The following is a 21395-nucleotide window of genomic DNA, read 5'->3' on the forward strand; positions in this document are numbered from 1 at the left end:
CTTCTACAACATAATTAAAGATACTGTTCTAGGCCTATACTACTCATTATATGAGTCATATTATTTTTTCAGAAAAACTAACCAGAAGATAAACCCCATGAGGGCAAGGATTTTTTTCCTCCCTACTTCTATATATTAAAAGCCTAGAGCAATATTAAATAAATATATGTTGAACTTTTTATCTATTTTTTTAAAAAGATGTTAGAGTCTGTAAATGAGTCTGGATGGGTGCCTGGCATTTTGCCAGAGGGAGTGGTTTGTGAAATAACGCCAGTGAGCCATTAAATGTGGAGATTCCTGATTGGTTGACTGCTGTATCTAGTTTATGTTAATTAGATAAGCTGTGTGGAATGTATAAATACTGCTCCTGTCCTACAATAAACGGCTCCCATTCCTGCTGTATCAACGTACACAAGTGGTTCGTCATCCCCCGGCTAGTTTGCTGCAGCCGGACTGCGGCAAAAAGAGAGAGAGAGAGAGACAGAGAGAGATAGATATGGAGAGAGAGAATTTTAATATTTATTTTTTAGTTATCAGCAGACACAACATCTTTGTTTGTATGTGGTGTTGAGGATTGAACCCGGGCCGCATACATGCCAGGCGAGCGCGCTACCACTTGAGCCACATCCCCAGCCCCTATGTTGAATTTTTTAAAAGGATAATTTATCTTTTATTGAAAAGTCACCACACTAAGCAAGATCATATAAAAGGCATACCTAATTCTACTTTATTAAAATGTTCGATGGTTTCAAAATTAAAATGAACAATTTTCAAATTACTTGAATCACTCTTAAGAGGTGAAAGATAAAAGAATGAGACTAAGTGAATTTCTTTGTTCCTTAAAAAGAGGAAATATATGATTGGAATTACTGTAACTATTAAATAGACCAACTACAAAAATGGCTAATAAATGAATAAGAACATAAAAAAAAAATCCTTCTCACTATAACCTCCCTCCTCCACCAAGAAAACCAAAACAGAACAAAAAGTTTCTCATAAAAAATAATATCCATAATAGCTTTCTGGTAAGACTACTGTTTTATAAAAATGTGAGAGGAATAAGATTGTATCATGTATTCAATTATTTATAACTATTTAGTTTTATTTTAAATTTGAAAAATGGCAAGCTAGCAGATAAGCAAAAAAATCTGAATCAATTAGATAACCATCTGATACTGAAATGATGCACTTTAAATTACTGAGAAAACATTTATTCTAAAACATGCTGAAAATTCAGACTACAGCCATCTGTGTTTGTCATTTGGAAGCCAATTATAAAAGTGTTAACATATGTAGTCACAGAAATAGTTGCAAGATTTACTGGAAAGATATTATGTTCACATATTTGTCTTTCAAAAGTAGACCAGATCACAAGTAAATGTCTTATCTTGACCAGAACATGAATAAACAACTGAATATAAATATATTGAGTTCCTTAAACTCAATATTTATAATTTTATAAATGATCATTCTCAATAAAACAATACATTTTCAAAATGTTATATATAAAAACATGCCAAGTTTTTATAATGTTCCTTCAAAAATAAATGACTAATTGAAGTCTGTTTAGGTTTTTGTGTGTACATTGACTATTTACTACATGCCAGGCACTGTGCTAGACATAAATGAAACACATGGCCCCAAAGGTAGAACTTCAGAGTATAATGCCAAACTCTATTATTAAATGGAGTGAGAAATAAGGGTTAGAGCACAATTTCTTAAGCCTGGAAATCGTTCATATATACATATATGGACAGCGAGAAGAGAGAGAAGAGGTGTATTGTGTTATAGGAAACTGTACTGTCCTGATTTTCTTTAAAAAGGACTTCCGAAAGAGATGTGTTGTAGTTTTATGCCTGGAAAGCATAAAAAATTGGATTTATGTCAGGTTGTAAGTATATAGTTCAGTTATTTAACAAATACTTATTGACTGCCTATCATGAGCTATGACAGGGCATGTAGTGATAAATAACACATATGAACTCTCATGAATTGTAATCCAGTAAGAAAGATAATATTAAACAAATAAAGAAATACGTACATCCAAGTTATAAAAAGTGCTTTGAAGAGAAAGTATATGCATTAAAGACAGCATACAATGGAAATTCAATTTGTGGGACTGTAGGGAGAGGTCAGAAAATATCTTACTGAGACAAAAATGTAGAAGCTGATATATAAAAATCAATTTGTTAGGGGCTGGGGTTGTGGTTCAGCGGTAGAGCGCTCACCTAGCACATTCGAGGCCCTCAGCACCACATAAAAGTAAATAAACAAAATAAATGTATTATGTAGAAATAAAAAATATTTTAAAAAATCAATGTTACCTGATCAATATTATAATCAGTGGCAAAACAAAACAGAACTACAGTATCTGACTCCAAATCCAACCTTTCATTATACTAATTTGCTTTCTATGTATTCTTAGGTCCTTTTTCATTGTATTTCACAATCCTAGAACATTAATTTTAAAGCATGAACAAATGAAATTGCCAAACTGACAAGTGTTTTTTGATGACAGGAAAAACAAATGTGAGAATGCACATACCACAAAGAGAATGTTACAAAAATATGTAATCTGGTAATCTCTATAGTATTTAAAAATAACTATAAAAAGTGATTTTTATGTTTTTTCTGTAGAAAATAGAAGAAATCCCAAATAATTCTAATTATGGTGACTATTTGTTCTTTGCAGGGATGTCATTAAGCCTTTTTAATATTTCTTTATGGATGATAAACAAGAAGCTATATAAACTATCACAGAAAAACTTTGGTGGCCTAACCATGGAAACAAAAAGATTATAACGACTAACCTAAAAACCAGCTGAAGAAGGGGAAATGAGAGCAAAGATAAAAGCAACATTTTAGGATGCTCTGAATCATATTTTCCAAAATAACAAAAAGGTACAAACCAGGCCTAGTAGAATGCCTGTAGTCCCAGCTATTTGAGAGGATGAGGCAGAAGGACCTCCTGAATGTAGGAGTTTGGGGTCAGCCTCAGAATCAGCAAGACACACCCCCCGTTCAAAAAAAAAAAAAAAAACCTGTAAGAAAAAAATAGTGCTAAATAAAACTAAGGAAATCAAGAATGGAAAAGACCATAAGACTTTAAATCATTGAGCAACCAAACCTATTTATAGCCTATAATCTCATTCAATTTGATCACCTTCATGTTTAAAAAAGAAAACAGATTCTGTAACTTAAGGAATCATCTTAATTTTGTGTACTTCATGGCCTGGGTATACAGACAACCCAAATATTTCTTGAATTTCAAAACAATATGGACTACATATAATATAGTGCTGAGCTGTCATATAGTACTAGCTATGTGACAGTGGACAAGCCACTTAACATCAGGAGAATTCAGTTTCTTCAACTGTATAATGAAGAGATACATTAGAAGGATCATTTAAAATTTCCTCCAGGTCTTGGGGTTTTTTGAGAAAATTTTTCAATTATTTCCTTTCCTTTCTCCTTTCTTTACCTGCAATTCTAAGGAAACCAGCATTTTACTTATGAAAATTTGTAAACTGTTGCTTGAAAATACAAGCCAACAAAAAGTATATAGCTATTACTAAATAATCCCAACTGAAAAATGGTATAGGATACAGAAAAAGTGGAATGATTCAGTGTTCAGAACGAATCACATCTAAGTACATAAAATTACCAAAACATTATTTTATTCTCATGTTATTAAGTATCATTCAGAACAAATTACTAGAAAGTTCCATAAAGGAGGGGATTTTTAATAAAAATCAATCATTATACACTCCAAGTCTAGAACAATGACTGCATATTAGCTCTGAATAATTGCTGAATTTTTAAAAAACTGATTTTTTGTGAAAGAGGCACCTCTAGGCATTAATAATAGGCATTATTTCTCAGAACTTCAGAACTCCTACATAGTTTCTTTAACCAAAAACAAACAAACAAACAACAACAACAACAAAAAACCCTAAAATGATACATTCAGGTCCATGGCTACAAATGGCTATAATTACTTAATGCAATGTAATGTTATGCAGCTGTCAAAAAATATTTTCAAAAAATTCTAATGTGGGAAAATGTTCTCAGTATAAAGCTGGGTAAAATAAGAGCACAAAACTGCATAAAATGAATCAAGTGGAGTTTTTAAATATATTTGTGCATATAAACAAACTATTAAAAATTAAAACAAATTATTAAAAATAATTACTTGTAGATTATGAGACTACAGGTAATTTTTTCTTCTTTGAAAGATCTTTACTGCCTTCTACCCCTACATATCTTTAAAGAATATTCACTGATAATATTATCATGGCTCCATGTGTTACTATAACTATTTTTTATGGTGCCTATGTTTTCCATTTACATCTTCTTATTTTATACATATAGATGCATGTAAGTATATGTGCATACACAGAGAGATCTCTGTATCTAATATGCACATATAAACATATACAACAAAAAATTTAGGTCATTAAACTATCTTTTTAGTTTCTTCCATGAATCAATACAATGATATTAGCACTAGAATACCAAGACAGAGTGAGGAACAAAGTGATAAATGCTAAAGCAGTGGCTACAGTTTCATATTGGAGTCTCATTTCATTTTACTATCACATTGGTTCCTATGTTTATGATGAAAACCAAGAGTGTTTTCTTTTTAGCCTGAAGTCAACTGAATCCAGTACTCCTGGCTCTAGGGCAATCCAAATCAATGTGAGAGTTTCATTTCAGATGCTTGATAGAAAATGTCTAGCAAGAATATCATTTACAATTGCTGCTTGGGATAGTATGCTCAGTCTTTGTATGCTTATGTCTCAGGCTGTCTTCTCCCGCCACTGTCATTCCACCACCATTCCACCACCATTCCACCTTCAATAATAACTATTTTCTTAAAGAATAATAAAACTATATACCTACTAGAAATCACATCCAAAAGAGTATTATTCAGATACCACCTACCTCTGCTTCATTTCACTGTCATGCAGGCTATTTTATTATTTATTAATTTTTAAGTCTAGGTTATAAATGACTCCTTCTGGTAAGCATATAGTTTTGGCAGGCAATATCAACTCAAAAATACAAGAACTGGGCTGGGGTTGGCTCACTGGTAGAGCACTTGCCTTGCACATGTGAGGCACTGGGTTTAATCCTCAGCACCACAGGAAATAAATAAAGATATTATGTTCATCTACAACTAAAAAAAATAGAAAAAAAAATAAAAGAACTGCTACCTCTGTTCAGGTCAGTGATCCATATTAATGGTCAATGGGTATCAAGTGTTCATCAATAGTTCCCAGGGATGTCTGTTTGATGATTTATATAATGAAACCATGTAGATAATATTAACAAATACAAGTTTTGCTTTTTTCATTTTTTTTATATTTTAGTGGTAGATAAACTCAATTCCCATTTTATTATTTTTATATGGTGCTGAGGACTAAACCCAGTGCCTCATATCTGCTAGCCAAGTGCTGTACTACTGAGCTACAACCCCAGCCTCACCAGGTTGCTTTTGATTTCACTCCCTCTTTCTACCTCATTTTCAAAGACACTCTCTAGTACTCAAGGACTAAGGGAACACAGGATTCATGATTTCCATCCAACTCTAAACCCTTGGCACTTGCAGACAAAACCTAACACAATAGAAATATTTGTAACAGTAACAAAACTGGAAATGACCTAAATGCTCACTGATGAGAATGGACTCTGAGATAAATTTCTATAATGGAATACTATTGCAGGAGTGAAAATGCTCTAATGATATTGAACAAAAGGAAAATCACTGAAGACGTCACATAATGACACCACTTAGTTCAAAAACAGAAAACTAAGTATAGTTTATGTACACATATGTGGTATAAAAAGCAAGGTGATGATAAATTCAGAACTATAGTTAGCTCAGGTGCTAGGGGTGGAATTAGATAAAGATTTTATTGCATTGGTAGATGAATGTTTTTAATCTAAGTGACAGATGTAGAGGTCTTTTTTTCACTTGTTTTAATATTATTTTATATATATATATATACACACACATACACCATGCATTCTTCTGTAGGTGAAACACTGAAGTACTTTTAAAGTATGTAGAACTTCATTCTGAGGGAACTGGCCAGTACTTACAACTTCTACCATCCATGACATCTGTTTTCACCCTCTTTTGATAAGAGGAGTGAATCAATTAAATTCTTCTCTTGAAAGTAGGGAACAAGGAAGTAGCAGAGCTGTCCAGAAAGGTTATAGAGAAGAGATATCTTGTATGAAGGATTCTAAAATTAGTGCATAATTTGATCCTCATGTAATTACAGCCACACCACTAAAATGACCTCTAAATAACAGTACACATGATCATCCTACAAGATAAATTGCAGCCCAAGACACTTTTCTCTATATCCAATACAGCCAGTTTTCCTTCTGGCATTAAATAATCCTTACAGAAGCATACCAAGTAAAGTACCTGGCTTATAAGAAGTCATAATATATAATCACTCAAGTATTGCAAAATCTTGCAAAGTGGCTCTATCAATGGTTTTAAACTTTTCTGCTCTTTGAAAATCTTTTTAAAATAGTGAGACTTTCTGATTTTGGCATGGTGTGTGTTCTAAACAGTAAAAAGAATTTTTAAAAAGCTTACCAGAAGCTTCGAGTGTACAACAAAATTTGGGAACCACCGGATAGTGGTTTATTTTATGAGATTTGCTTCCACTGTTTATATATTGTTTTTTTTTTGCCTTTTAAAAAAATTTAAAATGTATTTAATGGGAAACCATTCCACTATTTAGCATAGGTTTGGAAATTCATCCTATAATTTTTGTTCATACACAAACTGATGTGTAAATAAAGGAAGTTAATATACAAAAATATGGAAATGAGATAAGAAATGGTGGCAAGAATGGCATCAATTTCCCATGGCTTTTCAGATTCTCTGAGGCCCTACTACACTTCTCCGTCCTTCCTCTGAAATCTCTGCATTTTTACAACAACCCTCTCTTACCTCATCTTAACTAATCTTAGTTTTTGTTTTGAAACAAGGAAGTCCTACCAGAATTAGACTGTTTATATTCAGTGATCTTAATCAAATCAATACTTCATTAAAAAAAATGATAGTTTTATTGCTTCATTTGTACAACAGTAACACATACCTAGCACCTGGTGGCAGCATACCTACCTAAAAATAATAAATTATTTGGAAAGAACCCTTTCAGAGGTTAAGATACAACACACTTTTAAAAAAAAGTTTTCTGCTATATTTAGGTTAAAATTCATACTACTTTTAAGTGATACATACAGTCCCTCATTATCTGATCCAAGCATATTTCTCTACTCTAGTTTTCTGCTATATAGCGTTAATCTTCTAAATCCCAACATGACAATGATTTTAAGAATGGCTAATAATTCTTTAAGACTTTTTACAGCCTGACAAAATTCTAAAGTATTTTATACTAAAAGGCTAAATCTTCACATCAACCCCAGTATCAACATTTACAGATGAGTTACTGAGTTACAGAGAGGTTAAGTATAACTTCATAAAGACATATAGCCATAACTGACAAATTCACACTTGATCCCAGACAATCTGGGTTAGCCACTATAGGTTATACTTTTCTCAACAAAATTTTTGAAAAATTCCACTCAGATGTCTCATAAGAAACTTCTAATACAAAATATTCCAAACTGATTTCCCAATCTTGCCTGAAGTCAACAACTGAAACTGTTCTTCTTTTTCTCTTAGTGATAACACCAACCTTCTATCCATGTTCTCTCCTTTACCAACCAATCACATTCTGATTTTATCCTCTCTATATTTCTTGATTATCCCTACACTTTCACTCCTATTTCACTGTCTCAATTGCAGTTCAACAGCCTCTAAATAGTTTTACCCTCAAGTCTATCCTCCATACAGCTGCAAAATGGATCAATCTGAAACTCAATCTTTTTAAGTATCAGTTAAAAATAATTTTTTAATTGCAAGAATTTAAATGAATGAATGTATATGTAACCATATTAGTCCTTGTCTTAAAACCCATCAACATATCCCACAACCTTCAGGATAAAAATCTCCTTAACATGAAATTCAAGACCCTCAGGATAGAGCCCAGACCTACCTTCTTTAGCTTCATCTCTTGCCCTATCTTGCTTATACCTTTATACTCCAATAATACCAATGCTCTTGTACACCTTCCCCCAAAGAAGTCAAACTGTTCCACACCTCGGTGCTTTACTCTTCCTGTCTCATTTTCCTGAAGTTTCTACCCATACCTCTCTCTTTTTCACCAAGTTTTTCTCAAAACTTCAAGGCTTCATTCAGAGTTTATCCATGCAAGAAACCTTCTCTATCTGCCAAATGGAATCAGATATTCCTCCCTTGTGTTTTTCATAGAGCCAGAATTATATTACATTCCTAAATTTATAAATATCTGTTTATATTTCTGCCTACTACTAACTAAATGAATCTTGTATTTAGCAGATTTCATGTCTTTCACATTCTACAGTCTAGCACAGGAAATAACAAGCAATAAGTGCACAAATGTATTTATCAAATGAGTAAATAAATGATTATCTGCACTTCACTTACTGTATTGTGGTTGATTTTCTACTCTATTAGAATGTGAAAATATTAGGGGCAGGCCTGTGGGTATTTTTATCTCTGAATCTACACCAACTTGCATGGAGGTCAAATAAATATTAAATAGATTATTAAGACTGAAAATACCTGAGTAACAAAATGAAAGGGACATTTTAAGATCAAGACAGTGACAATGTACAGAATCAACTTGAGAAAATTAACAGAGTCAAAAAAAAAGCACATAAAAGGTGAGTTAGGCCTGATTTTTTTAGGGTGTGAGATAGGAATAGAATGAGGCAGATTTTGAATTTAAAAAAATCAGGTTTGGGATTTGGCTATGAGTATAAAAAAATAATCCCATAATGTTCAAAGGATTTTTCAACCAAGATGCGTCTCGAAATAAATACTACTGTGCATAGAAAATATGATTGTGTGTGAGACAGAGAAAACTTAGAACATTAAAACAATTTAAGTTCATATCCTAGGAAAAAAATAAGTATAGATTCTTCTTTCAAAAAATTAAAATCTTGAGGCCTATATAAAATATTATTTCATCTTTTTAATTTACAAAAAATAAATATCATATACAAAAATAAATCTCAAATTAAACTTTTTCTGTCAAACTTATTTTAAAAATTGGTATTGGTTGTTTGAAGCAGAAAAATGAAAGTCATTAGAAATACTCAGACATGTAGTTCACTAAAAAGGAATTTATGCAAGTCAAAAGTAAACATTAGTTTGACAAATATAAAAGATTTCACACCAAAAATATTTATCTATTAGTAGAATATAGAATTTCTGTGACTTTTAGCTAAAACCCATTATTTCATTTAAAAAATGTCCTCCTAGTGCACATTTGTTAATGCAGTTTTTATACCTTTTCTAATACCTTGATCTTTAGAGCATCTACTAATTTATTCAACTTTCAAGGAATCAACATATACACATGCACTCAGTAAAATATTAATGACGCGGGAAGTTAACTGAGATCATTTACCACACCTATGGCAACAACAACCCCCCACATCTCCCTCACACACTTTTCACACATTAAATTTGATTCTTGAACTAGTATTTCATTTATAATTGGTTCCTTTTTCTATCTTCCCTGGGGAAAACAACTAGTAAAGAAACACCAACTTGAATAAAAGTGAGACTTCTGAGGAATAAATAAAACCTAATTACTGAACCCCCACAATGAACAATCCTTAGAAAACAACAAGGAATTTTATAGTATATGCAATATCAAGAAATAGAAGGCCTAGCATGCATGAGCCTCTGGGCTCAATCCCAGGGTTGCTGAGGGGCTAGGGAGTGGCTAGAGAAAGAAACTGTAGATCTTGTTAGTTTTTCAGAAATCTGTAAGTCAGAAAATCTAATCAATCAATACAATTTATAAAGTCAAATTTTTAAATAGGACTTTGTATAATATATAGAGTAGTTCTGAATCATCAAAATAACTTGAGGCTCTAAAAAATGATCTCTAAAAGGGGAAACACATCAACACACACACACACAAATCTTAGAATTACACAAAAAAATTTAGATTACATAAAAATCAGAGCAAACAGTAACCCAAAAGAGGACAGCAACTGCAAACAAGAATTACATTGTTCGTGTAAGATAAAGGAATTTTACATAGAACAAAAGAATATAGATTTAAATAAATAACCTAGGCAAAACTACTCCTGGAACAATGCTAAATTTATGAACAGTCTTAACATTTAGCACTTTTGAACAGTGTAAAATCCATGAACAAATTAACCAAGCTTTAGGAGGTGTACCAAAATGGGCATTAAATATCCTAAGTTCTATTTTGGTGAAAACTACCACAAAAAGTAAAAGGAGAGTTGATATGACAAGAAAAATCCTTTGTACTAGGTAGAATACATACACATGTCTATCATGTTCACGCAGAAAAATGACAGGGCTTTTTGTTATGGAAGACTAAGTCATTTTTCCCCCCAAACTGATATGTATTGGTAATGATCAAGCCAAAAGGCCAACAGGTGCCTATTTGACCAGCTGGTCAAGGAATGGAATGACTCACTGCACCTCAAAAAAACTCAAACTTCACCATCACGCTGTAATCAACTCACCAACAGCTTATTCAAAGGAAGTACCAGTTTAAATTTTGGTGAGCCAAACAAGCTTTAAAAAAAAAAAGAGATGGAAGATAATCCCACTGGAAATGTGTATTTCTGTCTGTTCCTCTCTTGTACATGATCATACATGCTCTCTCCCTTGATATGTAAATAATATGTAAAACAAATTCCTAACAACCAAATTACAAGATAGGTAAAGGACTTGAATGGTCTGAAGATCTACAAATGGCCAAAAAGCATACAAAAATGACACTCAGTGTCATTAGTCATCAAGAAAACAAGAATTAAAACCACAGTGAGAAATCCCTTTATGCCCACTAGAATGGCTATGATTTAAAAAAAAGAAACCAAATTTGTTGAGATACAGAGAAACTAGAATTATCATGCATTATCAGTGGGTATGTAAAATGAAATGGTACAGTAAAATGGTAAAGCCACTATGGTAAGCAATTTGGAGATTCTTCAAAATGTTAAATGGAATTACTATAAGACCCAGAATTCTTAATCCTAAATATACGCCCAAGAAAAATGAAAACAGGTATTCAAATGCTTGTATACAAATGTTCAAAGCAGCACTATTCACAATAGACAATACAGAGAAACAATCTAAATGCCGATCAATGAATTAAAGTGTGAACACATTGCTGTATATACACACACTGGAATATTATTCAGTCATAAAAGGGAATGAGGCATGGACACATGCTACACCATGGCTGAACCTCAAAACATTATACTAAGTGAAAACAGCCAAACATGTAAACACCATTGCACGTGGCCCTTCTTATTTATTATTTTGAGACAGGGTCTCACTACGTGGCCTAGGGTCTCACTAAATCGATGAGACTGGCCTAGAACTTGTGATCTTCCTTCCTCAGTCTCCTGAATCACTGGATTACCGGCATGCATCACCATGCCTGGCTCCCAATTAAACGGATGCTAACCAATTAAATAGAATGCCTAATTTTAATTTTATAAAAATCTTACTAAGAAATAAAAATAATGTCCCTTATCACTAATGTTTCACAATTTACCAGAACTTTTTTCTATTTGTCATATTAGAAGAAATTAATTCACATTTCAATCATCAGCAGCCTAAATTAAATGTTTAATAGTCATAGTTTTGCTCTTTCTACAAACCTTTTTATTTAACAAAAATAAGAAATGTTTTTGTTTGAAAAATTTTTGTCCCACTCTTGTCATAGTCCAATCCTTTGGATGAATTCTATCTTTTTTGTTTCCTCGTTGCTGTGGGTTATCATTCAGTAAGGATGTCTGTGGTGTTCTGTCAATAAAACTGAAAAGTGAAAAGAGAAAGTAAAATAAAAGACACATCCAAGGGACTAGATGAGAACAGGAGTGGGATAAAAATTGTTCTCAAACAAAATTATCTCTTCATTTGATTTTACTGATGCTCTGTTTTCCTGCCTTAGAGAAATTTCTTTAACATACATTTTAAGAAGCCTGTCATGTCTATTCTTTCCTCTCAACATCATGATTTCTTTTATTTCAGCAAAGCCCAAAAGTCATGAATTAGTTTTAAATCACAGGAACGCACCAGTCTCTGATGGAGGCATCAAATTGCTATATCCAGAAAAAGCTTAAAAAATTGTACGTTGTAAAACTGTTATCAAATGTAACTTTGAAAATTAAGTAAGACCTGTCACAAGTATAAAAAACTAGAAAGTTTAAAAGAAATCAGAGAGGGAGAATAGCTTTCTTCACTGTGGAGCAGAATATCTGAAAATGCAAGGAACAATTTTATACCATAACTAGCTTGCCTATCAGAGCAGCACAGTAATTGAAAAATCCTATCAATAACCTAATAAGAGAGCTTACACAGAACATTGTACACAACACTGGCATTACTCTACAAACTAAAAATGCTTGTTAAACAACAACAACAACAAAAAAAACTCATATAATTCCAAGTTACTGAATGTAGTAAAAATTTTAATTATTCAATAAATAATGACAATTATATAAAATGCTATAGAAGTATAATACTTTGGTTTTGCTGAATTCTAATACATTTGAAGAACTTTTTAAAAATATAGCAAAAGTGATTTATAGGACTAATTTCATTCTAAATACACAACTGTCCTTTAATTTTGTCCACTAATAATTAACTACTTTATTTATATAATCATAAATAATTTTACTTGGAAAAAATGAAGTCATTTAAAATGGAGTTGAAATACTTTGGTTGATTCACTATAAGGATAGCCTATGTGGGACCATCTCTGTCAGGAACTTGTAAATGAGGTCAAGCCCAGCTCTGAAAATATTTAATAACGTAGTTAACATCTCCAAGTATTGGGCTTCTTGCAACATCAATACTGAGGAGATAGTTGAGGACCCAACAGCAAACCAAAGAACTACCTAGCATCAGAAAAACTGAATTGCTGTGAAATCCTTTCTACTAAGTTCCATTAGCCCTTCATTCTTACAAATCATTCCATTAACCTCAGTTTCTGGGTTCTTTTGTTACAACAAATCTAAAGCAGCAAGTTAGGGAAAAAGGCAAATGAGAAAATACAAAGCTGGACAAGCAAGTTCATAGGAAAAACCAAAAAAAACTGACAGCAAGGAAAATGGATAAGAATGACAAAAACAAAAAGGCGATCCATAAATGTCCAATAATATAGAATTCTGACTACATAACACAAGTGGTACTGGAGTAAGAATTAGAGTTCCAGGACTACACTAATGTAGGAGACCTAGTTATTTTGCATTTCATATTCTTCTTCTGGATGAGAGTCATACAACATTAACCTGTTTATCATACTGCATGTAATATCTTTTTCTTAAAAATGATACCTGGGGCTGGGATGTAGCTCAGTGGCAAAGCATCTGCCTTGCATTTGCAAAGCCCTGGGTTCGACCCCCAGTTCCAAAAAAGACAAAAAAAAAAAAAAGAACCCCACCAAATAAAAAAAGAAAAAAGAAAAAAAAAATGATACCTGAACATTGTGCCTGATCATAAAAGAATAATGTTGTAGAGAATTTGTAAAATAAAGTATAAAAAATTAAAATACCTATAACCCACTACCCAGAGATAACCACAACTGACATCTTGGTGCATGTTTTTTCAGATGTCTTCATATATGAATACTTACACGTACCTTTTTTTTTTAACCTGACATTTTCTGTGGGCATTTTCCCAACTTGAAAAGTGTTTGTAGAATTATTTTAATGGCTACATAAAATAATTCATTCTCCTATTACTGCAGATTTGGGTTAATATAAAATACTTTACAAAGTACACTTCTATACTGTAGGGGTTGGGGTTGTGGCTCAATGGTGGAGCACTTGTCTAGCAACATGTGCGGCTCTGGTTTCAATCCTCAGCACCACATAAAAGTAAATAAATAAAATAAAGGTACTGTGTCCATTTACAACTAAAAAAAATTTTTAAATTATACTATACTGTATACATGAGAATTTTAAAATGATCATTTATTAAAAGGTCTTGAAAAAGGAAATTTAGAGAAATCGAGAGAGAAAGAAACAGAAGACCAATTACCAAGAAAAAGATTAAAAAGTTGTATGTTGTAAAACTGTTATCAAATGTTAACACTTAAGTCTTATGAATAAATGAGATACTTGGAGAACCAAGTCTCTGAATAAATTTTGGGAAATGATCATTTTAGGTGGTTTCTGATACCAGCAATAAGAGACTTCTAATTAAGAAAATTCTGGATTACTCTTATTAGATTCCAACCTAGCTGGTAACACTATACTCATTAAGAACTTATTCTGTCATTCTGCTCATTCATTCAAGAAGCAAATGTCAGGGACTGCCCTGTGCATGAGCTAAGCCCCTCCAAAAGCCTTGAGTAAAGGGGATATTGGACTGGCAACATACGCCACACCATGTGTTATACCAAGCAAGTGGCCTTTACCCCCACTCATCAAGGAAGAGCCTCAGCTCTGGGCTTGAGCAGTACCCAACAGGATTGGGCAACCCCTGCTGAAACACTATCCCCTGCCTTATTGGGGTGGAACATTCTATCAAATGTCTTTTCCCTAATAAACAGATGGGTTCCAAGTGCACTCGCTGTCTTGCCCTCTTGCCTTCCAGCATGGAAGAGGACACTTGAGGTGGCAGAGCAGGCCCACCCTCCACCTGAGAAACTGGTGTCCATGGATTGCATGATTCTTAGCTGTTTCCTTACTTTAACGTTGCAGCCAGCTCTTTTGACCAGCTCATCTTGCCAGCATGCACAGCTGGAGAGAAGCAAACACTTATTGAATACCTGCTATTTGAAAAGCACTATGCTAGGTTGCATTTAATTGATATTGAGAGTTTTCCTTATAAAATATTCTAGAAAATGAGTCAGTAGCATTTTAAATATTTTAACAAAATGTTGTGGGGGGGTAAGATCCAAAATCTAACCTCTCACTGTACTTATTACCCAGGAGCATCTGTCTCTCCTACTTTGGAAAGCAGAGACTGTTGCCATTTCTCTATTTCCACCTCTTGATCTAAGTTTGCTGATTATGTGTCTGTTCAAAGTTAACTATGTTTAGTAGAACTGCTTTATAAATTTTGTTTGGTGTTGGGGACTAAACCTAGGAACTTGTGCTCTACCATTGAGCTATATCCTAGCCCAAGAATAACTATATTTATAATAGTTTTTCAATCCCATTCTAAAAGCACATGTTTATACAAATGAAATAATGTACATACTTTGTTTAGTTTTGTTCTTGCAGTAGTTGAGATAAAGGGCAGTAGTGCTCTACCTTTGAGCTATAATGTAAGCTCCCCCTTTTTTTTTTCCCCTCAGACAGGATCTTGCCTCAGCCTCCTGAGTAGCTGGGATTACAGGTGTATACCACTGCAACATCTAAACTATTTCTGATAATGTTGTTTTCACTCTATTTACCATGTCCCTCTCAGCCTTAATTCTTTTAATGATTGTATAATATTCCATTGCACTTACATGGCTGAGGAATCATGACCTCAGTAAAGTATTTTATACCAGATAGCTAATGTTACAGCAAACATATGTTGCCTTAAAGGCCTCAAGGATCTCTTACTGGAAACTGGGTTCATTTATAGGGGAAAATAAACTACAATAAAAATTAACTTAAAAAGATTTTTACCCCATAGGTAGACTTTTGAAAGATAAAGAAATATATACATAAAGAAATCAAAATTCTACTTTGCCAAATCTACTTAGAGCAAGAAATTTAATTATTATGAAATGTGACTGTTCAAAATTAACTATGTTTAGTAGAACTGCTTTACATACATTTAAGAAAGATACATTTGGCAGAAGGCAGTAAACAATCTTAGGTAACAAATAAGATATCTAACCAGAACTTCCATGCTTTTGAAAAGGTACACAAAATTACTTTCAATTCCTTAGATGCAGAGTGTTTGCTTAGTCCCTTGCTTAGTCCCTTGGGTTGCACAACTGTAAGCAATTTTGGGCTTCTGAAAATGCCAATGTTCCTTCATTTATATATCCTAGAGTAAAAAACAAAATCTACCTGTTTACATGCAAGCATTTAAGTCTTAACATTAAAAGGTGGAGATTAAAAAAAAGTCAATTATATTTTAGAAATGCAAAGCTGGTTAACCTACACATTCCTTTAACACACTTCTCTTGAACATCTACTATTGCATCTCTGCAGTAAGGCCTTTCTTTCATTGATTACTGAAATTATTGACCTGGTTTCCTTTGTTTATGTGGAAGAATGAAGAAAGAAAGGAAGAGAGGAAAAATAGTTAATTGTGTTTCAAGTATGATTGTTATCCATTAGCTCTAAAAAGAGTATCACCTATAAAAAGTAACTCATTGTAGGGAGGAAGGGGGCCTTTCAGGCAAGCCTAAAGAGCTGCTCAAATATGTAATTTTAAAAAAATGCTATTCAATTTATAGTTTGTCTACGTTAAATTTTTCATGATGCCCCAAGAAGGATATCTATGCATAATACAATTTTCAAATGTTTGCGTTACAATTTCCATACATATACACACGCACACACACATAAAATCAGAACTTCACTACACACACACACACACACACACACACAAAACAAATTATTTAAAGCAGGAATTCTAAAGCTTTGTTCTGTGGAATCTTTCCGTCTTCAGAACATCCAATCCACAGGATACAAAACCAACTGCCATGACAAAGACCTCCAAACAGGAACGTACAAAGACACGCTTTTAAAAACGTCCCTAAAGCCAAGTTCACAGCTGGCACTTGTGGCACACTCAGGCCACTGCTGAGGCAGCTGTCACAGGCCAATCTCACACATGTCCTCGAGTGCCAGCGTGCCACCTAAAGAAGACAAGCTGATGATCAGCGCACAAATTCCCCACTGAATAAAAGGAAAGCTCTAAATCCCTGCCCTGGAAAACACAATGCCTGCACCACCCATAAAACTCCCTTTAAAAGTGAAGGGCTGAAAGTTTAAAGGCTATTAATTACCACCTAATTATCAATACGGTTTAAAGAAAAGAGAGAGAGAGGTGTTTTATTGGGGCAGTCGTGAGAAAAGAGCCACACCATTCAGTCACCATCGAAGTCTCCTCAGCTAGGTAGCAGCACCGGGCTTTACATGTCCTAGGAAAAGGGACAGGAGGGAAGGGAGGAAACCCAGACCCTGCAGTACCTCCCTCTGAGGGCAGCGCACATGGCTGCCACAAACTCATTCCCCAGGCCTCCTCCCACCCTTTCCCGGCCACCGCCTCCCACCTCTGGCCCGGTGGTCCCCGGCTCTCCTACCTTCGCTTTACCAGCTTCTATCTTTCTCCTTCTTTCTTCATCCTCCATGGCTTCTGCGGGGTAGGCAGGGAAAGAACACGGAGGCGGTCGGGGGTAGAAAGGAAAAATCGGTTCAGACCGAGGTGGGACGGCTAGCTCCACGACCCAGGCCGCAGGGCCCAGCCGGGAGCTGCCTCCCCACCCGAACAAAACCAGTCAGACGCTGCAATCACTGGCGAGTTGTCCTCGTCCACACCAGTACAGCGGTCGCCACCGCCATCTTCGTCTCCATGTAAACACAGAGTGAGGCGGGAGTCAAGACACGTCACAGAGCGCAGGCGCCTCGAACTCCGCGTTGCCTGGCAGGTGTGCCTGCCGCCCCGCCCCGCCGGCACCGCTGTGGGGGTGGGGATGGCCCTAGCCTGGCGCCAAGTGCAGCCCGCCCGGCGCCGTCCCTCGGAGCCGGGGGCCCCACCGCGCCGCCCCCAGCCGCCTGCGGAGGAGGGGGCCGAGACCACCGCGCACGCACTCCCGGCTGCGCCCTCGGAGCTAGGGAAGCCGGCCTCGCGCCGCCCCGGCCACGGGAGGGCGCTGGAGGGCCCGGCGCGAGCCGGCCGGGGAGTGGGCGGGGCGCGAGCTCCAGGCTCGCGGGAGGAGCGGGGCGCGGCGCGGAGCTGCGGAGTCGGCCGCATGCCCGCTCCCAAGCTGGTCGCGCCGCCGGGCCGCCGGGGGCCCTCCTTCCTGTGCTTGGAGCTCAGGCCGACAGCAGCCTCGGACCCCACCTGATGCGACTCGGGCCGTCAGGATTTGTGGCCTAGCGCCTTCCTGCCGGCAGCGGGGTCTCGGGGCCTGCCGCGCCCCGCCTGCGCCGCCCCCTCGGATCCTGCGGGAGCCGGCCGGGCGGGGCTGAGGCAGCTGCGTGGGCCAGGATTCGAGCCGGAGGGGCCTCCGAGGGACGCCCACCCCGCGCGCCCGGGGTCCCCACTCACTTGGTCCTGCACTCCAGGGTTACATGTCGCTGCGGGGGTGTCCATCCCGACCTGCGGTCGGCCTGGAAGCCAGCTGCCCTCCACTCGAGGGTGGCGCCGCTCCCGCCTCCGCCGGCCGCCCCACCGCCAAGGAGGCTACTCACAGCGGCGGTCGCGGCGGGCCCATGTCCCGGCGCCACTGGAGCTACCCCGCCTCCCACCCCACCCCTAGAGCCTTTCTGTGACAGCAGCAGCGGCATGGCCGCTGCCCCCGTCTCCGCAGGCCGCCGCCCCCACCGCCACTAAAGCAGGGGCCTCTTAGTTCCTGAGACCGAGGCCGCCCACAGCAACTCCTGCACCTTCTACAAACCAGGAAGTCCCCAGGAGTGGGGGAAGGGGCGCACGGGGATGCGCCAGGCAGCTTCACCTGGGCCGCAGGGCCCAGGGCGGCAACCTGCAGAGGACGCCTGAGCGGGGATCCTGGCGCCCCAGCCTCCCAGCAAACATAGGACACGTGGCTACACTGATTGTCATCCAAATGTGTGTTACTTCAGTCTATTTTCACGCAGGAGGTAATCCAATGTGGTATGAATATAGTGTATCATGAGATATAAAAGTCAAACAAGGTCTTGGAAATTAGGGAACTTAGAATCAAAAAAGCTAAGGTTAAATTCAAAGATCTGAAACTTTCTTGCCAAGGTTATTATTACTTGGTCAACAAAACAAGACATCACACAGCTATGGCCTCTTAATCAAAAATGAAGCTAAAACATAACTGAATTTTTTTTTGAAGTTTCATTTTGGCATAATGTGTTGTCATAACTTGACTTGGGGTAAGACATTTAACTTCAGTTTCTCAGTTCCTACATTTATAAAGTGGGAATTATAGTAATACCACATGAACAGAGTAATGTTCAAGTTTTAAAGTTCTATAAATTTGTGTGATCTTTTAAAATATTATTCTGTGAATTTCAGTTGTATAATTAAGCCAACTACACCACATAAATTTGTTTTTCCCAAATTAAGTTTTTTCTACCTAAGACATTAGCATACTCCAAGACTTGAAATAAATTCTGTAAACTTAAAACCACTTCTGCTCCATGTGTTATGAATTTTTTGAACTTCTCCTTTCACTATAATTAATTCTTCTCCAAAGCAAAAAAAGAAAAAAAAAACCCTACCTGGGATGCCTACATCATGAGAAAGTACAATTGTTTTCTCCAACCATTTTTGGTATTTTAAGTGACAGTTATGGCCCTGCATAATATGCAGTGTTGTTTATTCTATTTACCTTGTATGTATATGTTTTGAATATTTTTAAACCACCTTTTAGGTATCTGTAATGAAGAGTTCTATTTATTCTGAGATTACCAAGGTAAAAGAGAATCAGATGGACATGATTTACATACGTAATTTACTAAAAACTACTGGAGAAGAATTTAATACTCACTTATCTTGGTAATATGATTATTGAAACTGGTGGTATAATCTTAGTGACACTTCATGTAGAACTTCCCCTATGACTGATAGAGAAGTGTATAAAGGGCAGACTTTCAAATTGGTATTAGACCTTCCAAAAATCATATTTCAGCAGAATTTCCTTATTGACATTTGATGTTAACATTTTCAAAGACCACAGTCTGCACAATATTAATGTTTTTTTTTTTTTTTTTTTTTTTTAAGGGGTTACCGTCTTCCTGAGGATTCACTTGGAGGGCTTCTGCTGTCACCACCACCTCCCTAATAAGAGTTTGCATCATAACTTTGTTTCAACCACTCTGGTACTGTGATTAGGGTTCAATTTTTGGAAATTCATTGGTACCTGACCTTTAACTGGGTGAGGCTAAAATTAAGATCACAGTTTACAACTACTCCAAAAGGGTTCATTGCAGAATATACTTCAAAACTGATTTCAACAATCTATTGGAAAGGAATGGTGTGCTTTTGAGAATTTGTGTTACCTTAGATGATCACAAAGTACTGGGCATAGCACTGTTGCTCCAGAATCTAAGATTGGTAAGCACTTCTCTATATTAGTACTAAGTATAGAACAACAAAAGGTTTTAGTGGCATGTTTTTAGCAAAAAGAGAAACCCAAAAACTGTTCTAAAGCTAAAAGAAAACTTCAATATTTGAATGCTACATCTATGTCTTAGAATGAAAATATGACAAACCTGGCAGAGACATTTAAAAAATGTTAAATGCAGAAAAAAATAATTTAAAGATGCAGAAAAAAAACCAAAATGCTTGACTGCTGGTACTTGGAAATGTCTAATTTCCTGTTTCCTGGCTGGTAAAAGCACCTGACCTCTTTGTAGCTCAACCAACTTTTTCTTACAGCCTAAACAAATTTTGTGACAGTGTTGAAAATAAAATTCTAGGTAAAATGTAGTCTGCAATTATTTTTTCCTACCAGCTGAATCCTAACCACCCTTGTTTTGCCTGTCCCTGTGCTAGCCCTTTGTTGTAAAATGTGTGTGTAATTTACTATGTAGAACCTCCCCTACATCTATGCCTTTTCCCATTATTTGAATCTGACAGTGGTGTCTTTGGCAGAGTATTATTTGCATAATGGTACTAAAATATTTGTTGAATTTTCTGGTATATTTACAGACTTAGAAAGTTTATGTCTATTTAATCACATCTATTAACTTTCTGCTAAGTAAACCTTGTATATCTATGAAATGAGCCCTGTGAAAATAAGGGATGATATTCACTTAACTAAAAAAAGGGAGTTCATAACCCACTTGAATCTACTGTATGAAATATGATATGTCAAGAGCTTTGTAATGTTTTGAACAACCAATAAAAAAAAAACATAGAGAGAGAAACACAGACAGGTGGTATGATTAAGTGATTTATAGTAGTAATCAATTGAAGTCCTTCCAAAAGATGTATTTATAAGAAGAGCTTTCAAAATGTCACCTATATTGCTAAACTATAAATTCTTTTTTTTTCTAACAAAATGGGAAAGACAAAAAAAAAACTAAATATAAATGAAAATTTTATAGTACCAATTATTTCTGTAGAATTAGTTGCACCAACACATTTG

The 21395-nt window shown here is 36.1% G+C and overlaps 1 protein-coding gene across 1 annotated transcript in view; it reads right to left on the bottom strand.

The window, feature by feature from the left end:
* LOC143389191 (A-kinase anchor protein 9-like) overlaps positions 1–17444 on the bottom strand; it is a 71024-nt gene extending 53580 nt beyond the window's left edge. Inside the window, 2 exon segments of the mRNA XM_077108019.1 lie at positions 14832–14883; positions 17284–17444. Coding sequence (XP_076964134.1) covers positions 14832–14883; positions 17284–17444 — 213 coding nt within the window.
* Positions 17445–21395: the final 3951 nt, after the last annotated feature.

This window comes from Callospermophilus lateralis, unplaced genomic scaffold, assembly GCF_048772815.1.
Source record: "Callospermophilus lateralis isolate mCalLat2 unplaced genomic scaffold, mCalLat2.hap1 Scaffold_112, whole genome shotgun sequence".
Taxonomy (NCBI): Eukaryota; Metazoa; Chordata; class Mammalia; order Rodentia; family Sciuridae; genus Callospermophilus; species Callospermophilus lateralis.